Source organism: Galeopterus variegatus, unplaced genomic scaffold (genome assembly GCF_000696425.1).
Source record: "Galeopterus variegatus unplaced genomic scaffold, G_variegatus-3.0.2 Scaffold336, whole genome shotgun sequence".
Taxonomy (NCBI): Eukaryota; Metazoa; Chordata; class Mammalia; order Dermoptera; family Cynocephalidae; genus Galeopterus; species Galeopterus variegatus.
The window spans coordinates 312,037-328,531 of record NW_007726447.1 but is presented as its reverse complement, the minus strand read 5'-3'; the positions used below and the strand labels follow the sequence as shown (position 1 = coordinate 328,531).

The following is a 16,495-nucleotide window of genomic DNA, read 5'->3' as shown; positions in this document are numbered from 1 at the left end:
CCTTGCTGTCTCTGCAGATGAAGGACGTCTTCTTCTTCCTCTTCCTGCTGGCAGTGTGGGTGGTGTCCTTCGGGGTGGCCAAGCAGGCCATCCTCATCCACAACGAGAGGCGGGGGGACTGGATCTTCCGCGGGGGGGTCTACCACTCATATCTCACCATCTTCGGGCAGATCCCAGCCTACATCGACGGTAGGGGCCCGGGTCATGGGCGGGGGGCTCAGGGTGTCTGAGAGGTGATGCCTGGAAGCAGGAGAGAGACCGGGGGCGGCAGGGGAAGCAAGCTAAAGTGGCGGCATTCCTGAGGTTGCTGGCAGTGGCAGGCAGCATCAACCGAAGTATGATGCCTGCAGGGCCTCCTGCCAACTCATGGAAGGACAGCCAGGGGGTGTGGCGTGTGCAGAAATACCTTCCTCCTCCTCTGGATGGAGAGAACACCTTTTATATAGTGTGTATAGTGAGCTTTCGAGCTTCATGGAGATGTAACTCCCATGTCAGAGAGGTCACCTGGATAAAGCGCACGCTTCAGTGGTACTTAGCATATTTACAGAATCTAATTTTGGAACATTTCATCACCTTAAAAAGACAACCATGCCCTTTAGCACTCAGTCCCCATCTCCCCTGTCCCCAGCCCCAAGAACCCCTAGTCTACTTTCTGTCTCTATACATTTGCCTTTTCTGGACATCTCATATAAGTACATAGTCTTTTGTGCCTGGTTTCTTTCACTGAGTGTAATATTTGTAAGGTTTGCCCATAACATAGCATGTGTCAGTATTTAATTCCTTTTTATGGCTGAATAACATCCTATTGTATGGATAGAGCACATTCTGTTTATCCAGTCATAAGTTGGTGAACATTTGGGTTGTTTCCACTTTTTTTTTTTTGTCCTTTTTGAGACCGGCCACACCGCACTCAGCCAGTGAGTGCTGTGAGCGCACCGGCCATCCCCCTATATAGGATCCGAACCCGCGGCAGGAGCGCTGCTGCACTCCCAAGCGCCGCACTCTCTGGAGTGCGCCACGGGGTCGGCCCTGTTTCCATTTTTTAATTCTATGAATAATGTTGCGTGAACAGTTATTTATAAGCTTTTGTGTGAGTGTACATTTTCCTTTCTCTTAGATAGGTATCTAGGAGTGGAATTGCTGGGTCGCGTGATAACTCTATGTTTAACTTTTTGAGGAGCTTCCAAACTGTGTTCTGAAAAGCCTGCACCATTTCACATTCCCACCAGCAAGGCACAAGGGTTCCAGTTTCTCCACATTCTTGCTGACACTGTTCTTGCCCATTTGTTTTGTTTTGTTTGTTTGTTTGTTTTAAATTCTAACCATCCTAGTGGGTGGGGAGTGGCGTCTCACCTGGTTTTGATTTGCATTTCTCTAATGACCCATAACATTGAGCATCTTTCCATGTGTTTGTTGGACTGTTTGTATATCTTTGGGGATAGGTCTATTTTTATTCTTTGCCCATTTTTCAGCTGGTTTATCTGTCATTTTATTATTTAGTTGTAAGAGTTCTTTACATAAGGACACCAGTCCCTTATCAAATGTATGATTTGAACATATTTTCTGTCAACCTGTGAATTGTCATTTCACTGTCTTTATGGTGTCCTTTGATACAAAATGTTTTAAATTTGGATGAAGTTCAACTTACTGAACTTGTTCACTGTTTGTGCTTTTGGCATCATATGTAAGAAGCCATTGCTTATCCTAAGGTCACAAAGATTTATACCTACATTTTTCTTCTAAGAGTTTTGTAGCTTTAGCCCTTTCTTTTGGCCTTTGATCTGCTTAAATTAATTTTTGTATATGGGGAAGGTCAGGGGCATTCTTTTGCATGTGGATATCCAGCTGTCCCAGCACCATTTGTTGAAAAGACTGTTCTTTCCTCACTGAATTGTCTTGGCGTCCTTGTTGAAAATCAATTGATCGTTAATGTAGGAGTTCATTTGTAGATTCTCGATTCTGTTCCATTGATCCATATGTCTATCATGTGCCAGTACCTCACTGTGTTGGTTAATGTGGTTTTGCAGTAGGTTTTGGAAGTGGAAAGTGTGAGTCCTCCAACTTTATTCTTTTTCAAGATTGTTTTGGCCTCAGGATCTCTTAGGTCCACATGAATTTTTGAGTCAGCTTATCAGTTTCTGAAAAAAAGGCATCTGGAATTTTGATTGTGAACATGGGATATCTTGTTACTTATTCAGATCTTTAATTTATCTCAACAACGTCTTGTAGTTTTCAGGGTATGAGTCTTGTGCTTCTTTTGTTATATTTATGCTTGAGCATTTTATTCCTTTCATGCTTTCATAAATAGAATTGCTCTATTAATTTCATTTTTGGACTGTTAATTACTAGTGCATAGAAATACCCTATATTTCGTATATTAATCTTGTATCCTGAAACCTGCTGAACTTTATTAGTTCTAGTATTAGGTTTTAATTGGATTTGTTGGGATTTGTTATATGAGGGGTCTTCAAAAAGTTCATGGAAAATGCACATTGTGAAAAAACTATGCATGGATTTCAGGTTTCTTTCCACCAAAATAAACTCATACCAAGTTGTTATTACATGTCTGCACAGGCTCTAGTTTGAGTTACTAAGAAGGATAAGACATCAGTTTGGAAAGAGCCCCTGTCAAAACAACATGAATTCTGCTCAAATTGAAGCAAAGACAAACATCAAATTTATGGTGAAGTTTGGGTGGAAGAATGGTGAAATCATTGATGCTTTATGAAAAGTTTATGGGGACAATGCTCCAAAGAAATCAGCAGTTTACAAATTGATAACTCATTTTAAGAAGGGACAAGACAATGTTGAAGATGAAGTCCACAGTGGCAGAGCATCCACATCAATTTGAGAGGAAAAAATTAATCTTGTTCCTACCGTAATTGAAGAGGACCAACAATTAACAGCAGAAACAATAGCCAGCACCCTAGATATCTTGACTGGTCCAGGTTACACAATTCTGACTGAAAAATTATAGTTGAGCAAACTTTCCACTCAATGGGTGCCCAAACTGTTGCACCCAGATCAGCTGCAGACAAGAGCAGAGCTTTCAATGGAAATTTTAAACAAGTGGGATCAAGATCCTGAAGCAATTCTTTGAAGAATTGTAACAGGAGATGAAACATGGCTTTACTAGTACTATCCTGAAGACAAAGCACAATCAAAGCCATGGCTATTAAGAGGTGGAAGTGGTCCAGTCAAAGCAAAAGCAGACAAGAGCAAAGGTCATAGAAGAATTTTTTTGGCATTTTGCTTGTTGATTTCCTGGAGGGCCAAAGAGTGATAACACCTGCTTATTAAGAGAGTGTTTGGAGAAAGTTAGCCAAAGCTTTAGCAGAAAAAACACCCAGAAAATCTTCACCAGAGAATCCTCCTCTTGCTCATTCCTCTCATCAAACAAGGGCGATTTTGTGAGTTTTGATGGGAAATCATTAGGCATCCACCTTACAGTTCTGATTTGGCTCCTTCTGACTTTTTGTTTCCTAATCTTAAAAATCTTTGAAGAGCACCCATATTTCTTCATTTAATAATGAAAAAAAGACTGCATTGTCATGGTTAAACTTCCAGCACGTCAGTTTTTTAGGGATGGCCTAAATGGCTGGTATCATTGCTTACAAAAGTGTTGAGAACTTGATGGAGCTTATGTTGAGAAATAGGATTTACGTATTTTATTTTATCAATTCCATTTCCCCTTGTAGATCATGCCATCTACAAACAGAGATAGTTTTATTTGTTCCCTCCAATCTGGGTGCCTTTTATTTTTTTTTCTTGCCTAATTATCCTGCCTAGAGCCTCCAGTACAATGTTGGATAGACGTAATGTGAAAAGAGCACCCATATTTCTTCATTTAATAATGAAAAAAAGACTGCATTGTCATGGTTAAACTTCCAGCACGTCAGTTTTTTAGGGATGGCTTAAATGGCTGGTATCATTGCTTACAAAAGTGTTGAGAACTTGATGGAGCTTATGTTGAGAAATAGGATTTATGTATTTTATTTTATCAATTCCATTTCCCCTTGTAGATCATGCCATCTACAAACAGAGATAGTTTTATTTGTTCTCTCCAATCTGGATGCCTTTTATTTCTTTTTCTTGCCTAATTATCCTGCCTAGAGCCTCCAGTACAATGTTGGATAGACGTAATGTGAGTGGACATCTTTATTTCACTCCTGGTCTTATGGGAAAGCTTTCAGTCTTTCACCACTAAGTATGATGTTAGCTGTGGGTCTTTTGTGAATGTGCTTTATCAGGTTGAAGAAGTAAGTTCCCTTCTATTCTTAGTTTCTTGAGTTTTTTTTTTAATTATAAAAAGGTGGTAGCTTTTGTCGAATGCCTTTTCTGCACCTATAGAAATGTTTATATATGTTTTGATCTTTATACTATGAATAAAGTACTCATTACTTTAGTTGATCTTCAGTGTTACACCAGCTGTGCATTCCTGGGATACTGGTTTTGGTGTCAGGGTAATACTGGCCTCATAGAATGACTTAGGAAGCATTCCCTCCTCTTCTATATCTTGGAAGAGTTTGTGAAGGATTGGTTTTAATTTGCCCTTAAACCTTCAGTAGAATTCCCCAGTGAAGCCATCTGAGCTTGGACTTCTTTTTGTGCGAGGTGTTCAACTTACTAATTCCATCTTTACTTATTATAGGTCTATTCATATTTTCTATTTCTTCTCCAGTCAATTTTGGTAGTTTTTGTCTGTCTTTCTAGGAATGTGTCCATTTATCTAAGTTACCCAATTTCTTAGCAAACCTTATGAGTGACTATATATTGGGAATATCAGAAAAACTTGCAGAACTTTTACAAGCTATGAGAACCTCCTTCCGCCATTCTAAATATCTAATATGGTCTGTTCCCTTTTTGAGAATTCACTAATCTATGTAAACCTTACTAACTTTTTTGGCCTGCTTCCTTGAAAAAATATTTCATAGCCTCATTAACCAGGCAGTTACTCTCATGTTACGTATGTGGAAAAGTGAAGCTAAGTGAAGCTAAGGAACTAATAAACAACACAGCGAGGGTTCAAATATGGCACTTTTAATTCTAGGTCTGATTATTTTTACACATTATGACATTCACATTGTCACAGACATTTGAGAGAGTGAAGTAAAAGTAATAAAACAGTACCACACACCCAAATACATAGACCAAAAAGAATTGATCAATGGTAGGTTATTTGAGGCTTTGATGACCTTATAGACTATGGACATTCGAAAAGACATTAACTCTGATTCTTGAAGCTCCTTGTCAATATGCCTACCAGACTGAACATCTCCAATTATAAGATTTTGCTTTTTCTGAGGAAATATATTTTGTCTTTGGACAACTTTGACTGTAAGAAAGTTCTTTTTCTTTTCTTTTTTTTTTTTTTTTTACATTGTCTGGGCTTTGAGCTGACAGCTACGTCGCCCAGAGGTGCAGACCCATGGGGATGCCCAGCAGTGACCGCATGGCCTTGGGGATGCCCTCCAGCCAAGCCATCTGCGCGACTGTGCTGTTTTCTTGCCCTACCCACTCCACGGCCGATTCCAGGTGTGAACTTCAACTTGGACCATTGCAGCCCCAATGGCACAGACCCCTACAAGCCCAAGTGCCCCGAGAGTGATGTGACACGGCACGAGCCTGCCTTCCCCGAGTGGCTAACGGTCATCCTGCTGTGCCTGTACCTGCTCTTCACCAACATCCTTCTGCTTAACCTGCTCATCGCCATGTTCAAGTGAGTGCCCCAGTGGAGGCTGTGCACGCGGGTGGGCAGGCAGCTATCCCTGGGCTGCGCCAGTCCCTCTGTCCGCCCAGAGTCTTAGCGGACGGTTGGATGGTCCACGCTCTACCTGGTTGCTGTGATGTCTCTTGAGCTGGCATGATGGTCTGCCCACATCACTTCTACTGGGGGTCTGTGGTGCCGCAGATCCATCCCACGGTGCCACGTGGGCTTGGGGGTGCATCTTGCAGTCTCCATCTTCCCTGCTCCATGGGAAGCGCCTTAGGTCATTCCCAGCACAGGGAAGGGCTGTTAGTATCCACTTTGTTCCTTGTGAACGGCTGCAAGGATGTAGTGTTATTTATCCATGTGCTCAGCTCTACCTGGGGGTGTGCTGTGGCCACTGGTTCTCAGGGCTGTCCCCTCATCACCCAAGTGTTCTGCCCGTGTCCCCCCAAACCCCAGACGTGTTCCCGCTGCCCCTGCTGTCCACCTCTGACTGTGCCAAGCCAATGCTCCCTTGGGGCTTGTTTTCCTGTAGTTCTGAGCCATCCGTGGGCAGCTCTGTGTCTGGTTCTCCCACTGTCAGGGGCTTATTCACCCACACGTCTTTTGTGTTGATGTTGTTCTGCAGGGTGTTTACGTGTCTGCCCACCTCCTGACCATTTGCTCAGTTTGTGAGTGGCTTCCAAAGTGCCAACAGAATCTATGCACCTTGGACCTTTATTGGTGTCTGTGACACAAAGATGTCTACATCCTAATCCACAGAACCTGTGGATGTTGGACCTTATATGGCAAAGGAGCTTGCAGATGGGATTAAATTGAGGATACTGAGATGGGAGCTGATCCTGGGTCATGTGGTTGGGCCCAATGTAATCATGAGGGTTTTTGTAAGAGGGAGGCAGGAGGCTGTAAGAAGAGATGTGACAGTGGAAATGGGTCTTGCAGTGACAGGAGGCATCGAGCTGCAGAGCGCAGGTGGCCTCTGGAAGGTGGAAAGAGAAACACAGCCCTGCCAACACCTTGCCTTTAGCCCAGTGAGGCTTCTGACCTCCACGACTATTAGAGAATAAATCAAACTGTTCTAAGGCACTCCGTTTGTGGTAATTTGTTATAGCAGCAATAGGAAACTACTACAGTCACTGTTTCTTCTCTCTGGAAATTTCTAGGATGTTCTTTAAATCCTTGGTGTTTTGAAGGGTTCAGTCTTATTGTAGAACTTTTTAAATTTTTGTTATTTTTGTTTGTGAAACTAAAAATACAAAATCAGTGGTCTATTCTGCAGTCCTTGCCAGTCGGTGGAAGTCATCATCTCAGGCCTCAGGACCTTCCTGCTGATGTCATGTCCCTGAGTAGCATAGAAGCCAGGGAGCCCAGGCTTCAGGGGCCCCGTACACTCCTGTGGGTTTTAAACTTTGGAGCAAAGAGAATGTTGTGGACCTCACATAAGAGGTGGCATAAAAGGCTCTGGGCAAACAGGAGACTTTGCATACTGAAAATGCCAGTGTTCGGGGGCCAGATCCCAGCCCCCCACTGGCTCTGGGGGCTCCTCTGTGGCCCATTCCTGGCCCTGACATAAGAGGTGGCATAAAAGGCTCTGGGCAAACAGGAGACTTTGCATACTGAAAATGCCAGTGTTCGGAGGCCAGATCCCAGCCCCCCACTGGCTCTGGGGGCTCCTCTGTGGCCCATTCCTGGCCCTGACAGTGGAGCTGAGGAGGCCAGTAGCCTGGGGCTGTCTAAGCCCATAGAAGGACCAGCTTCCCCCATAATTCAGAAAGTCCTTCCTGGCGTCTGCAGACAGGCCCGTGGGACCCATGACCCTCTGAAAATCCTTTTATTCCAGATGGTGCTTGGCACTACGTCTGTTCCCCTTTCATCAGCTAGGTTGCTGGCTTGCCCCTGGTTGTTTTACTGAGTGCTCTGATCATGGAGAGAGCCTGACCCCTGCACTGCACCTGGGATCTAGAGGGGATCGAGGGGCTGCAGCAGGACCTGTCCTTGAGGCAGTGAAAGCAGGTGGAGCCACCCGAAACCTCCCTGTCTCTGCAAGACACACACCTGCAAATGTCAGCTTCGCTTCATTTGCTAACAAGGCATATTCAGTCTGCAATCTGTGTGCTCTTTCTCTCCTCTCACCTGGGCCCCCAGGAAGCTCAGAGTCCTGAAGCTGCTGGGCTACCCGTCTTTCTCTGCATCTGGGTTGGCTCCTGTGTGGTGCTGCTCTGGTCTGCGGGCCGTGAGGTGGGGAGGCTCTGTGTCTGCTGCAAACCTGCTGACCTGTGCGTGGTTCTTGTCTCCCACAGCTACACGTTCCAGCAGGTCCAGGAGCACACGGACCAGATCTGGAAGTTCCAGCGCCATGACCTGATCGAGGAGTACCACAGCCGGCCCCCCGCGCCACCCCCCTTCATCCTGCTCAGCCACCTGCAGCTTTTCATCAAGAGGGTGGTCCTGAAGATCCCAGCCAAGCGACACAAGCAACTCAGTAAGCTGCCTCTGTCATCCTCAGAGCATGCACCAGGCTGTCATAGGGCACAGCGGGGGGTTGGGGTGCACGTGGCAGCACCTTCTAGAATCCAGGTCGCTCAGCAGCACACTGGCCACTCAGGCCGCTGGCCTCCCACCAGCCCTGAGCAAGTGCTGGGGGCTGAGCCTAGCAGTCCCCTTGGGCGGGGGTGGAGTGGGCCCCTCCTGTGCTCAGGGCCAGACCCTTCCTGTGGGATCCCTGGGTAGCTCAGGGCCTCGTGTGGAATTCAGGCCCCGTCTGTCTGTCCCCCCGCCCCACAGAGAACAAGCTGGAAAAGAACGAAGAGGCGGCCCTCCTGTCCTGGGAGATCTACCTGAAGGAGAACTACCTGCAGAACCAGCAGTACCAACAAAAGCAGAGGCCAGAGCAGAAGATTGAAGACATCCACAATAAGTAAGGGAGATGGGCGATCCTGGAGGGAACCTCTGGGCCCATGTGCCCTGAAGTTCCACAGGCAGGAGAAGTGCATGTCCCATCCAGGGAGGGAAACCTCTGGGCCACCGCCCCTGCAGTTCCACAGGCAGGATAAGTGCACATCCCACCTGGGGTGGCCCAACACGCATCCCACCTGGGGAGGTTAAGCTCTGTGCCTGTGTACCCCTGCAATCCCACAGGCACTGGGGCCTGTGCCCAGAAGCTGACAAGTGGCCCTCTTCCTATGGAGGCCTTGGCCCCATGGGTAAACAGCGGGGTGGGGGGATTGGAGGCTGGGAGGGAAGCCTGCATGTGCTTAAGCGGGCAGGTTGGCCTGCAGGACGCTGATCGGGAGGCCTGGGAGGATGTGCACATCCAGAGCCCAGGATTGCCCCGAGAACGGCTTCTCGGTGAGCTGGCGGTGCATGGCCTAGTGCAACTTCTGCAGGGCCTTGGCAGCGCAGCCCTGGAGCTCGGCCACATTCAGCTCTGCCCCCTCCCTCAACTCCTCCATTTCTGTTCAGGGCCCGAGGTCAGTGCTGGGGATGGACCTTTCTGCTCCCTTCTCTCCAGCCCTAGCCCCTCAGCTCTGGTAGGCACCAGTGGGGCCTGGAGGACAATGGGGAAAATGATGAAAGACCTTCTTGGCCCTTACAGAGGTCCCCTGGCCTGGTCACCTTCTCTCTGTGGGTCCAGTGAGGATTCAGGGCCCAAGGAGGCACCGTGGTATATGCGCTGTCCGTCCTGACCTCACAGCATTGTGGCTGAGCTGCTGACTGCGGCTACTCACCCACAGAGCAGGGCGGAGGTTTGGGGTCTCTGACGAGCTCTGTCAGCAAATCCAGGCAGTGCCTACATCTCACAGATGGCTGAATCACGGGGGTCCAGAAATTCCCCAGTTAACACCCTGGCATAATTGCAAGGCTGTCAGGAAACAAGGCGGGGTGGTTAAGAGGCCTTTAAGAGCACCGGCCGTTCCCCAGACAACCCCAGCTGTGCCCACCACAGCTTTCCTGTTTGTGGCTAAGGTTTCGGTTTTGGAGTGGGGGCCCAGCAGCCTGTTGGTGAGTCAGGTGAGCAGGCTCAGGTGTGTGGGTGTGTCACTCACCGGGTCTCCCCAGCGACACCTGGTCATCCCTCTGCTGAGATGCCTTCCCCTCTGGGCACTAGGCAGCCTTGCTGTACAGCAGAAACATGTGCTAGAAATAGCTTCACGTTTAGAGGAAGATGACTGCACTGGGCACCAATGCAGGGCCTGGGAGGGTGGGTTGACAGCGCCATCTGTAAAGTGGCGTCCTGTTTCCCACTCATGCCAACCACAGCCTGGCTGAGCTGGGCTCAGCGCATCCTTTTTCAGGGTGGATGCCATGGTGGACCTGCTGGACATGGACCGCCTGAAGAGGTCGGGCTCCACGGAGCAGAGGCTGGCCTCCCTGGAGGAGCAGGTGGGTTCCAGGTCTTGGCCTGGCAGGTGGCTCTGCCGTGTCGTGGCATCAGGGATGAGCACCCTGAGAAAACAACACAGAGGGTGGATATTGGGGTGGTCCAGGCATCATTCCCAACTGCAAGAGATGCCTTCTTTGGCCTCTAGAAAATTCCACCCGACAGTTCTGCAGTGGAGCTCCGCGCCATTGCGCCATGAATGTTCCCCTTGTGGGGGCTGTGCTCCCGGCAGACTCTGTGCCCCAAACCTGGGAGAGGGCTGTGGGATGGAGGCAGAGAGGACTCGAAAATGGTCCCTAGCAATCTCTGAGGCTGCCGAGGCTAAGCTGGGCAAGGAGGGAGGGAGGGACGGTCTCAGGTGCTGAGGAGAGACTGTTTTGCAAGGAAAGACAGCAGGACCAATGCCATCTGCTGAGACCCCACTGCCCACAGCAGCCCCTAGTGTCTCCCGTGGCTGTTCCCCCATGGCATCACCCGGGGCTGCTGCTTCCACCCTCAATGAGCAGATCAGGGCTAGGCCTGGCTGGGGTCCTCTGCCCCAGCCAGCCCTACCCTCGCACCCATTTTCCTGGCCCATGCTGGTCATAGTTTCCTGCCGTCCCTGTGGTCAAGTGGCATGGGCCTCTGGAGTGGTTTCCTCCAGGAGGTGGCAGAGCTGAGGAGCTGCTCCCACCGATGGCACATCACCTCCCACCGACAGCACATCACCCCCCACCCCCAGTTCAGACTTGTCTCACGGGGGTGTTGGGTCAGTTCCATTGCCTTGGTGTGTCCATCCCAGTGAACACTGTGTCTCATCGGTAGGCACTGCTGGGGGTCAGGGAAGCAGGTGGGCCTGGTAGTGTCCTGGAGGGTTTGGAAGGGACTTGTTTTAACTCAGATGGCACAGGGTGCTGAGAAGCAAGGTCACCTGGGCAGCCAGGGCTCCTGAGCCAGGCCCCAGCCCCACTGTTGGGCGGGCAGTGGCAGGAGGGCATGTGCTGTGTGGATAGAAGTGACTAACTGAATCTGTTCTGGGATGTTCTTTCCAGGTGGCGCAGACAGCCAGAACTCTGCACTGGATCGTGAGGACCCTGAGGGATAGTGGCTTTGGCTCGGAGGCAGGCGTCCCCATTCTGGGTGAGTGGGTGGCTGTCAGCACCTGGTCTCCACTGGCCTGTGTGCTTTTGAATCTGGGGATCGGTCAGGAGGAGAGGCAGCTGGCAGGGCTCTGCGGTCCTGGTGGAAGGCTGTGGCTACAGCCTGAGTCTAAGCACTGCAGTGCTATGCTACACCCTGGGGAGCTCAGCCCATCACCTGACCTGGCCAGGTTCCTGGACCTCCAAAGGGAGGCCTGGCCCCTAGCCCCTGATCTACATGCAGTGCTGCAGAGCCAGGGCTAGGGGTGGACAGCTCCAGGAGATGGCTAAGACCCAGTCGCATCGACAGAGAGCAAAGTCTGTTTTCCTAGTGTGGCCTCCAGCAACAAGTGGGCGGAGAGACCTTCACCGGGCACTGCTGGCCCCCAGAGCAAGTCTTCCGCATCGACAGAGAGCAAAGTCTGTTTTCCTAGTGTGGCATCCAGCAACAAGTGGGCGGAGAGACCTTCACCGGGCACTGCTGGCCCCCAGAGCAAGTCTTCCCTCACTCATGGGACAGGCTTTTGTAATGGCAGAGAGCTGTCAGTTACTGAGACCTCTGCTGTGGCTGCATGAAGAAGCAGACACCAGCAGGGAACACTGCCCAGACCCTAGAGCGCTGTCGTCCCAGTGCTTGGGCTGGTGTCCACCCTGCTCAGCTGTGTGGGCGTGGGGAGGTGGAAGCAGCCCAGACATTTTGGGGAAAGGACACAGAGGGAGCCCCCATCCTACAGGCCAGATGCCTGAGCCCTGCTCACGGCCCTGTGTGGCTGTTCCCAGCACCCCAAAAGGCTTCTGAGGAGCAGGATGCTGAGCCAGGTAGCAGAAAGAGGGCAGAGGAGCCAGGTGACGGCTACCACGTGAATGCCCGGCACCTCCTTTACCCCAACAGTCTGGTCACACGGTTCCCTGTGCCCAACGAGAAGGTGCCCTGGGAGGTGAGTGCCTGTCTCGCCAGCACCCCAACACAGTGGGAGGTGGCCAGGCCCTGGCGAAGGGGAGAGAGGTCCTACCCCCAGCCCCTCTGATGTTGACCATGGCTCTCCCTGGCCATTGCAGCCTGATAAGGAAACTGAGGCACACAGAGGCCAAGTCACATGAGTCACACAGCTGGAAGGGGCAGAGGGGGCCTGGCGGGCAATCTGACCCACACATGTCACCTGCCTCAGCAGCCTGGCCCCCATCCCTGCATCCATCCTGTGCTAGTCCCCATGGTGCCCAGTGCCAGTCACAGAAGAGACACACAGGGACGGAGAGTGGATAGTTGCATTGGGTGGAGTGGCCCCCTGCCCTCTCCGTTCTGGAACATTCCAGACGGCTTCTTCCATGGCCTTCTCCTAGCCCCCATCACATGGAATCCTTCCCACCTCTGGGGTCCAGCTTAGCCCCCCCACCCCATCCTGGGAAGAGTCCCCAAGGCCCCAGTCCTGGTCGCCAGCCCTTGGCTGGGCCCCCGGTGGGGGTCCCTCTGCTGAGCCCCCCCTCAGCTCTGCCCCAGCTCAGAGCTGGCGTATGCACCTTGAGGTCAGTTTCAGGTCCAGCTGGGCGGCCGGCCTTGGCCGTGAGTCTCCCTCTGACTCATTCTGGGCACCTGGACCCAGCTTTGGGGAGAAAAAACCTGAGGGAAAAGCCCTGTTTTGCTCCAGGTAGAGTTCCTAATCTACGACCCGCCCTTTTACACAGTGGAGAGGAAGGAGGCAGCCATCGTGGACCCCACAGGAGAGTGAGTGTGGGCCTCCCTCCGGGCCCCCAGTCCTGCCCCAGGGCCCAGGGGAGGGGAATCCCACTCGGCAGCCCTGCAGGGTCCGCTTCCTTCATCCCAGAGGCCCGGGGTGTGGGGGAGGCCTGCACGGTGCTGAGCCTTCCATGTGCGGGCGTGGTCTGAGGTGGCCTGGCAGCCCTGCAGGGTCCGCTTCCTTCATCCCAGAGGCCCAGGGTGTGGGGGAGGCCTGCACGGTGCTGAGCCTTCCATGTGCGGGCGTGGTCTGAGGTGGCCCTCTCTGAGCCCAGACGAGGTACCTCTGGGCAGCCTGCCCAGGTCCTGCTTCTGCCCTGCCTGCCACGCCTCCCATGAGACGTCCCTGTCCTCTGCTCCCAGTGCCCTGGAACCCCTTTCCAGGATCAGGTACAACGTCGTGGATGGACCGACAGACCGCCAGAGCTTCCACGGGCCCTACGCGGTGCAGCACGGGCTTCCCCTGTGAGTGCAGCCCTTTGGGGCTTGCTTTTGGTGGCAGGTTCCCTCTCTTGCAAACAAGGCAGTTTGCTGGTAAAAACAAACTCAGAGAAAGAAAAGAAAACATGACCTTGCAGTGTTTCCACAGCGCCCCTGCTGGAACTGTTCTTTGTGTCTTTTCCAGAGGTGGCGTGTGGGGAAGGCTGTGGACTTGTCCCAGCTGGGCCCCCTGATGTGCCTCGTCCCTCAGTCCCTGATGTGATCTTTGGGGATGGTCCGGGGACGGCCATGTCACATGTGGGAAGGACGGTGCAGCGATATGAAGGCGCTCTGCCTCAGGGACGCTGTCAGAGGGGAGGGTGGCTGGTGGGCATGCTGGTGGGGTGGTGGCCTCCTCGCATGGTGTCCCCGTAGGACCAGCACTTCACCCCATTGCGCAGGTGAGGAAACCCGGGTAAAGATGTCAGGTGACCTGTGAGCCTCAGAGTGCTGGACTGTGGCCAACAGAATGCAGAGGGACAGGTCACCGGGATGGGGGTCTGGAGGAGCATCATGGAGCAAGGGGGACTGAGGGGGTGTGCAGGGAGAGGGACGAGGTGGCAGCCGGCCTTTTGTAGAATGTTCTGGAGCAAGGAGTGTGTTACTCTGCTTGGAACCAGAGTTTATGTAAGGAGGTGGCAGGAGACAGGTGGGGCACGAGAACAGGGACCCTGAGCTGGGGTGGCCTTGGCCCCAGCATCCCGCTCTCGTGATGGGGACCATGTGGGACGGGTCGAAGGGGTATTTAGGAAGGCACATCTGGCCATGTGGAAGCAGCAGGTGCTCCAGGAAGGACCTGATGGACTTAGTGGCCATGTGGAATGTAACAGAACAGAAAATAATTTTTATCATGCTTATGTAGTTTACTTATGAATTACATTTTTATTATATTATCTCAGGCATATTTTCTCTCTATGAAGTCATAAAGACACACCGTTCTATTTTCTTCTAATATGTTTTTAAATTAGTTTTTTTCATTTGAGTCTTTAATACAGCTGGAGGTTGTTTGCATAAGGTGTAAGGAGTGATGTGATTTTTTTTTTTTTTTTTTTTTTTTTTTTTTTGAGACCGGCCGCACCGCGCTCAGCCACTGAGTGCTGTGAGCGCACTGGTCATCCCTATATAGGATCCGAACCCGCGGCGGGAGCGCTGCAGTGCTCCCAGTGCCGCACTCTCCCGAGGGCGGGGCTCCTGCTCTGTACCTAGGCCCTGAATAACTGTCCAAGCCAGGACCAGGAGGACAGTGCAGCACGGTGGGTGTGTCAGACCCGGGGGTCTCACTCAGGGTAGAACAGTGCTGGTGCATTTCTTGGTCCTGTTCTAGTGATGAATTCACATAAATCCACCCATTTCTAGAACTTATTATTTGTAATAGGACCTGGTCTCTGTGACTAGTGCCCTGTGCTCGGGACACAGGACCAGCCCACGTATTTGCAGCCTGGGCCCTCCAGGCTGGGGCCACGCATGGTGACCATCGTCTGTGGTCACAGCCATGAGATGCAGGGCCTCCGGATGTTTGGTGTCCACCCCCATGCTCGCTAGGCACAAGGTGGCGGCAGGTCTCTTGTGTGACCGGGGCCTTGGGATACAGACAAGTATAGTCCGAAGCAATCTGTGGGTCCTGCACTCTATAGGGGAAAGGGTGGTCATTTTAACACCTCCCGGCCTGCAGTGGGGCTTGGCTTTTGCTCCCGAGGAGATCCCTTCCCTTGCCAAGTGACCCCAAGGTAACCTGAAGCCCCTGGCCTCACCCCTTGGGAATCCCTGAGATATCCTCTTCCCCAGGTCAGGGCAGGTCCTGGTGGGAGCCGGCCCCCCATGCTCCAGTTCTCCCAGTGTGGGCAGGGGGCTGAGCCAACCCCTCTTCACCCCAGGAACCCCATGGGCCGCACGGGCCTGCGTGGGCGTGGGAGCCTCAGGTGTTTCGGACCCAATCACATGCTGCACCCCGTGGTCACCCGGTGAGTTCCACACCCGGCCGGGCACAAACACCTCAGCAACACGGTCACCCATACGGCCACGTGAGGGGCTTCTGGGCCACCTCCCGAGTGCTCAAGAGCTGAGACGACAGTTTCAGCACTTGGTACCTGGTACCATGGTGGGGCATGTGGGAGGGGTTCTGTGAATAAACGTGGACACACCCAACACAGGGCAGGAGTGTCTATGCCCTCCACCCTCCCAAGGGGAAAGCCCAGGCCCAGACCTGTCCTTCAGGAGGCTGCTCTCCTGTCCCCATGCATCCCCCTGCCCTTAGAGAGAGCACCAGGAGGCTGCAGAATCCACAACCGGGCCCACTACCCAAACCAAAAACTTACAGGAAATACAAGAGAGAAAGTGAAAATACATATGAGGGTACTTCGAAAAACACACAGAAGGTTTGACGTATTTTAATTCTATTTTCTCACAAACTTTTTGAAGTACCCTCATATGATCCCACTACGTACTAATATTAATATTTTGGAATTTATCCTACCAGGAGACACACACACACACTCACACCCACTTATGTCCACATCCATGTGTACACATCCATGAACACACATGCACATGGACACACATGCACATGGACACACATGCACATGGACACATGCACATGGACACATGCACACTGACACACATCCGTGGACACACCTGATGGGCTCGCACCTTCATGCTCTTGTAACCCTCTGCTGCTCACAGCCTCGAGTCACCGGCCCCTTCCATGCTGGGTACAGACCCGCACCGCACTTCAGGAAGCCACAGGGGCGAATGCCAGCCCAGGCTGGGTTCAGCACCCAAGGCCGCTGCCGCGTTAGGTGCTTCTAAATCGTAGAACTGCAGAGCTGGGTCAGAGGGCATGTGCTTCTTTAAGGCTTTTGATTTAAAAAAAAACTCTCCAAAAAGGCTGGAGCCCTTTCTAGTATGCAGGTGGGGAAGAACATTTCCTCAGAGGTGACTGTCTCAGTTCTTTCACTGGGGTTTAGGTCCTTAAAAAGCTGGGGTTAAGCCGGCAGAGGCCTGACACTGCCTACCCTGGCTTCAGCACAGGCACAGGGGCATGGGGCAAGGGGCCTCATGGCATCCTGGAGGTG

General features: G+C 51.6%; 1 protein-coding gene across 1 annotated transcript in view; it reads left to right on the top strand.

Annotated features, from left to right (window-relative positions):
- TRPM2 (transient receptor potential cation channel, subfamily M, member 2) overlaps positions 1–16,495 on the top strand; it is a 62,976-nt gene that overhangs the window by 39,133 nt on the left and 7,348 nt on the right. The window contains exons 19-28 of the mRNA XM_008567694.1: positions 18–189; positions 5,536–5,719; positions 8,011–8,192; positions 8,495–8,627; positions 10,006–10,093; positions 11,123–11,210; positions 11,990–12,147; positions 12,856–12,932; positions 13,308–13,409; positions 15,299–15,385. Of these exons, the coding sequence (XP_008565916.1) occupies positions 18–189; positions 5,536–5,719; positions 8,011–8,192; positions 8,495–8,627; positions 10,006–10,093; positions 11,123–11,210; positions 11,990–12,147; positions 12,856–12,932; positions 13,308–13,409; positions 15,299–15,385 (1,271 nt within the window). The remainder of the gene's footprint in view (positions 1–17; positions 190–5,535; positions 5,720–8,010; positions 8,193–8,494; positions 8,628–10,005; positions 10,094–11,122; positions 11,211–11,989; positions 12,148–12,855; positions 12,933–13,307; positions 13,410–15,298; positions 15,386–16,495) is intronic.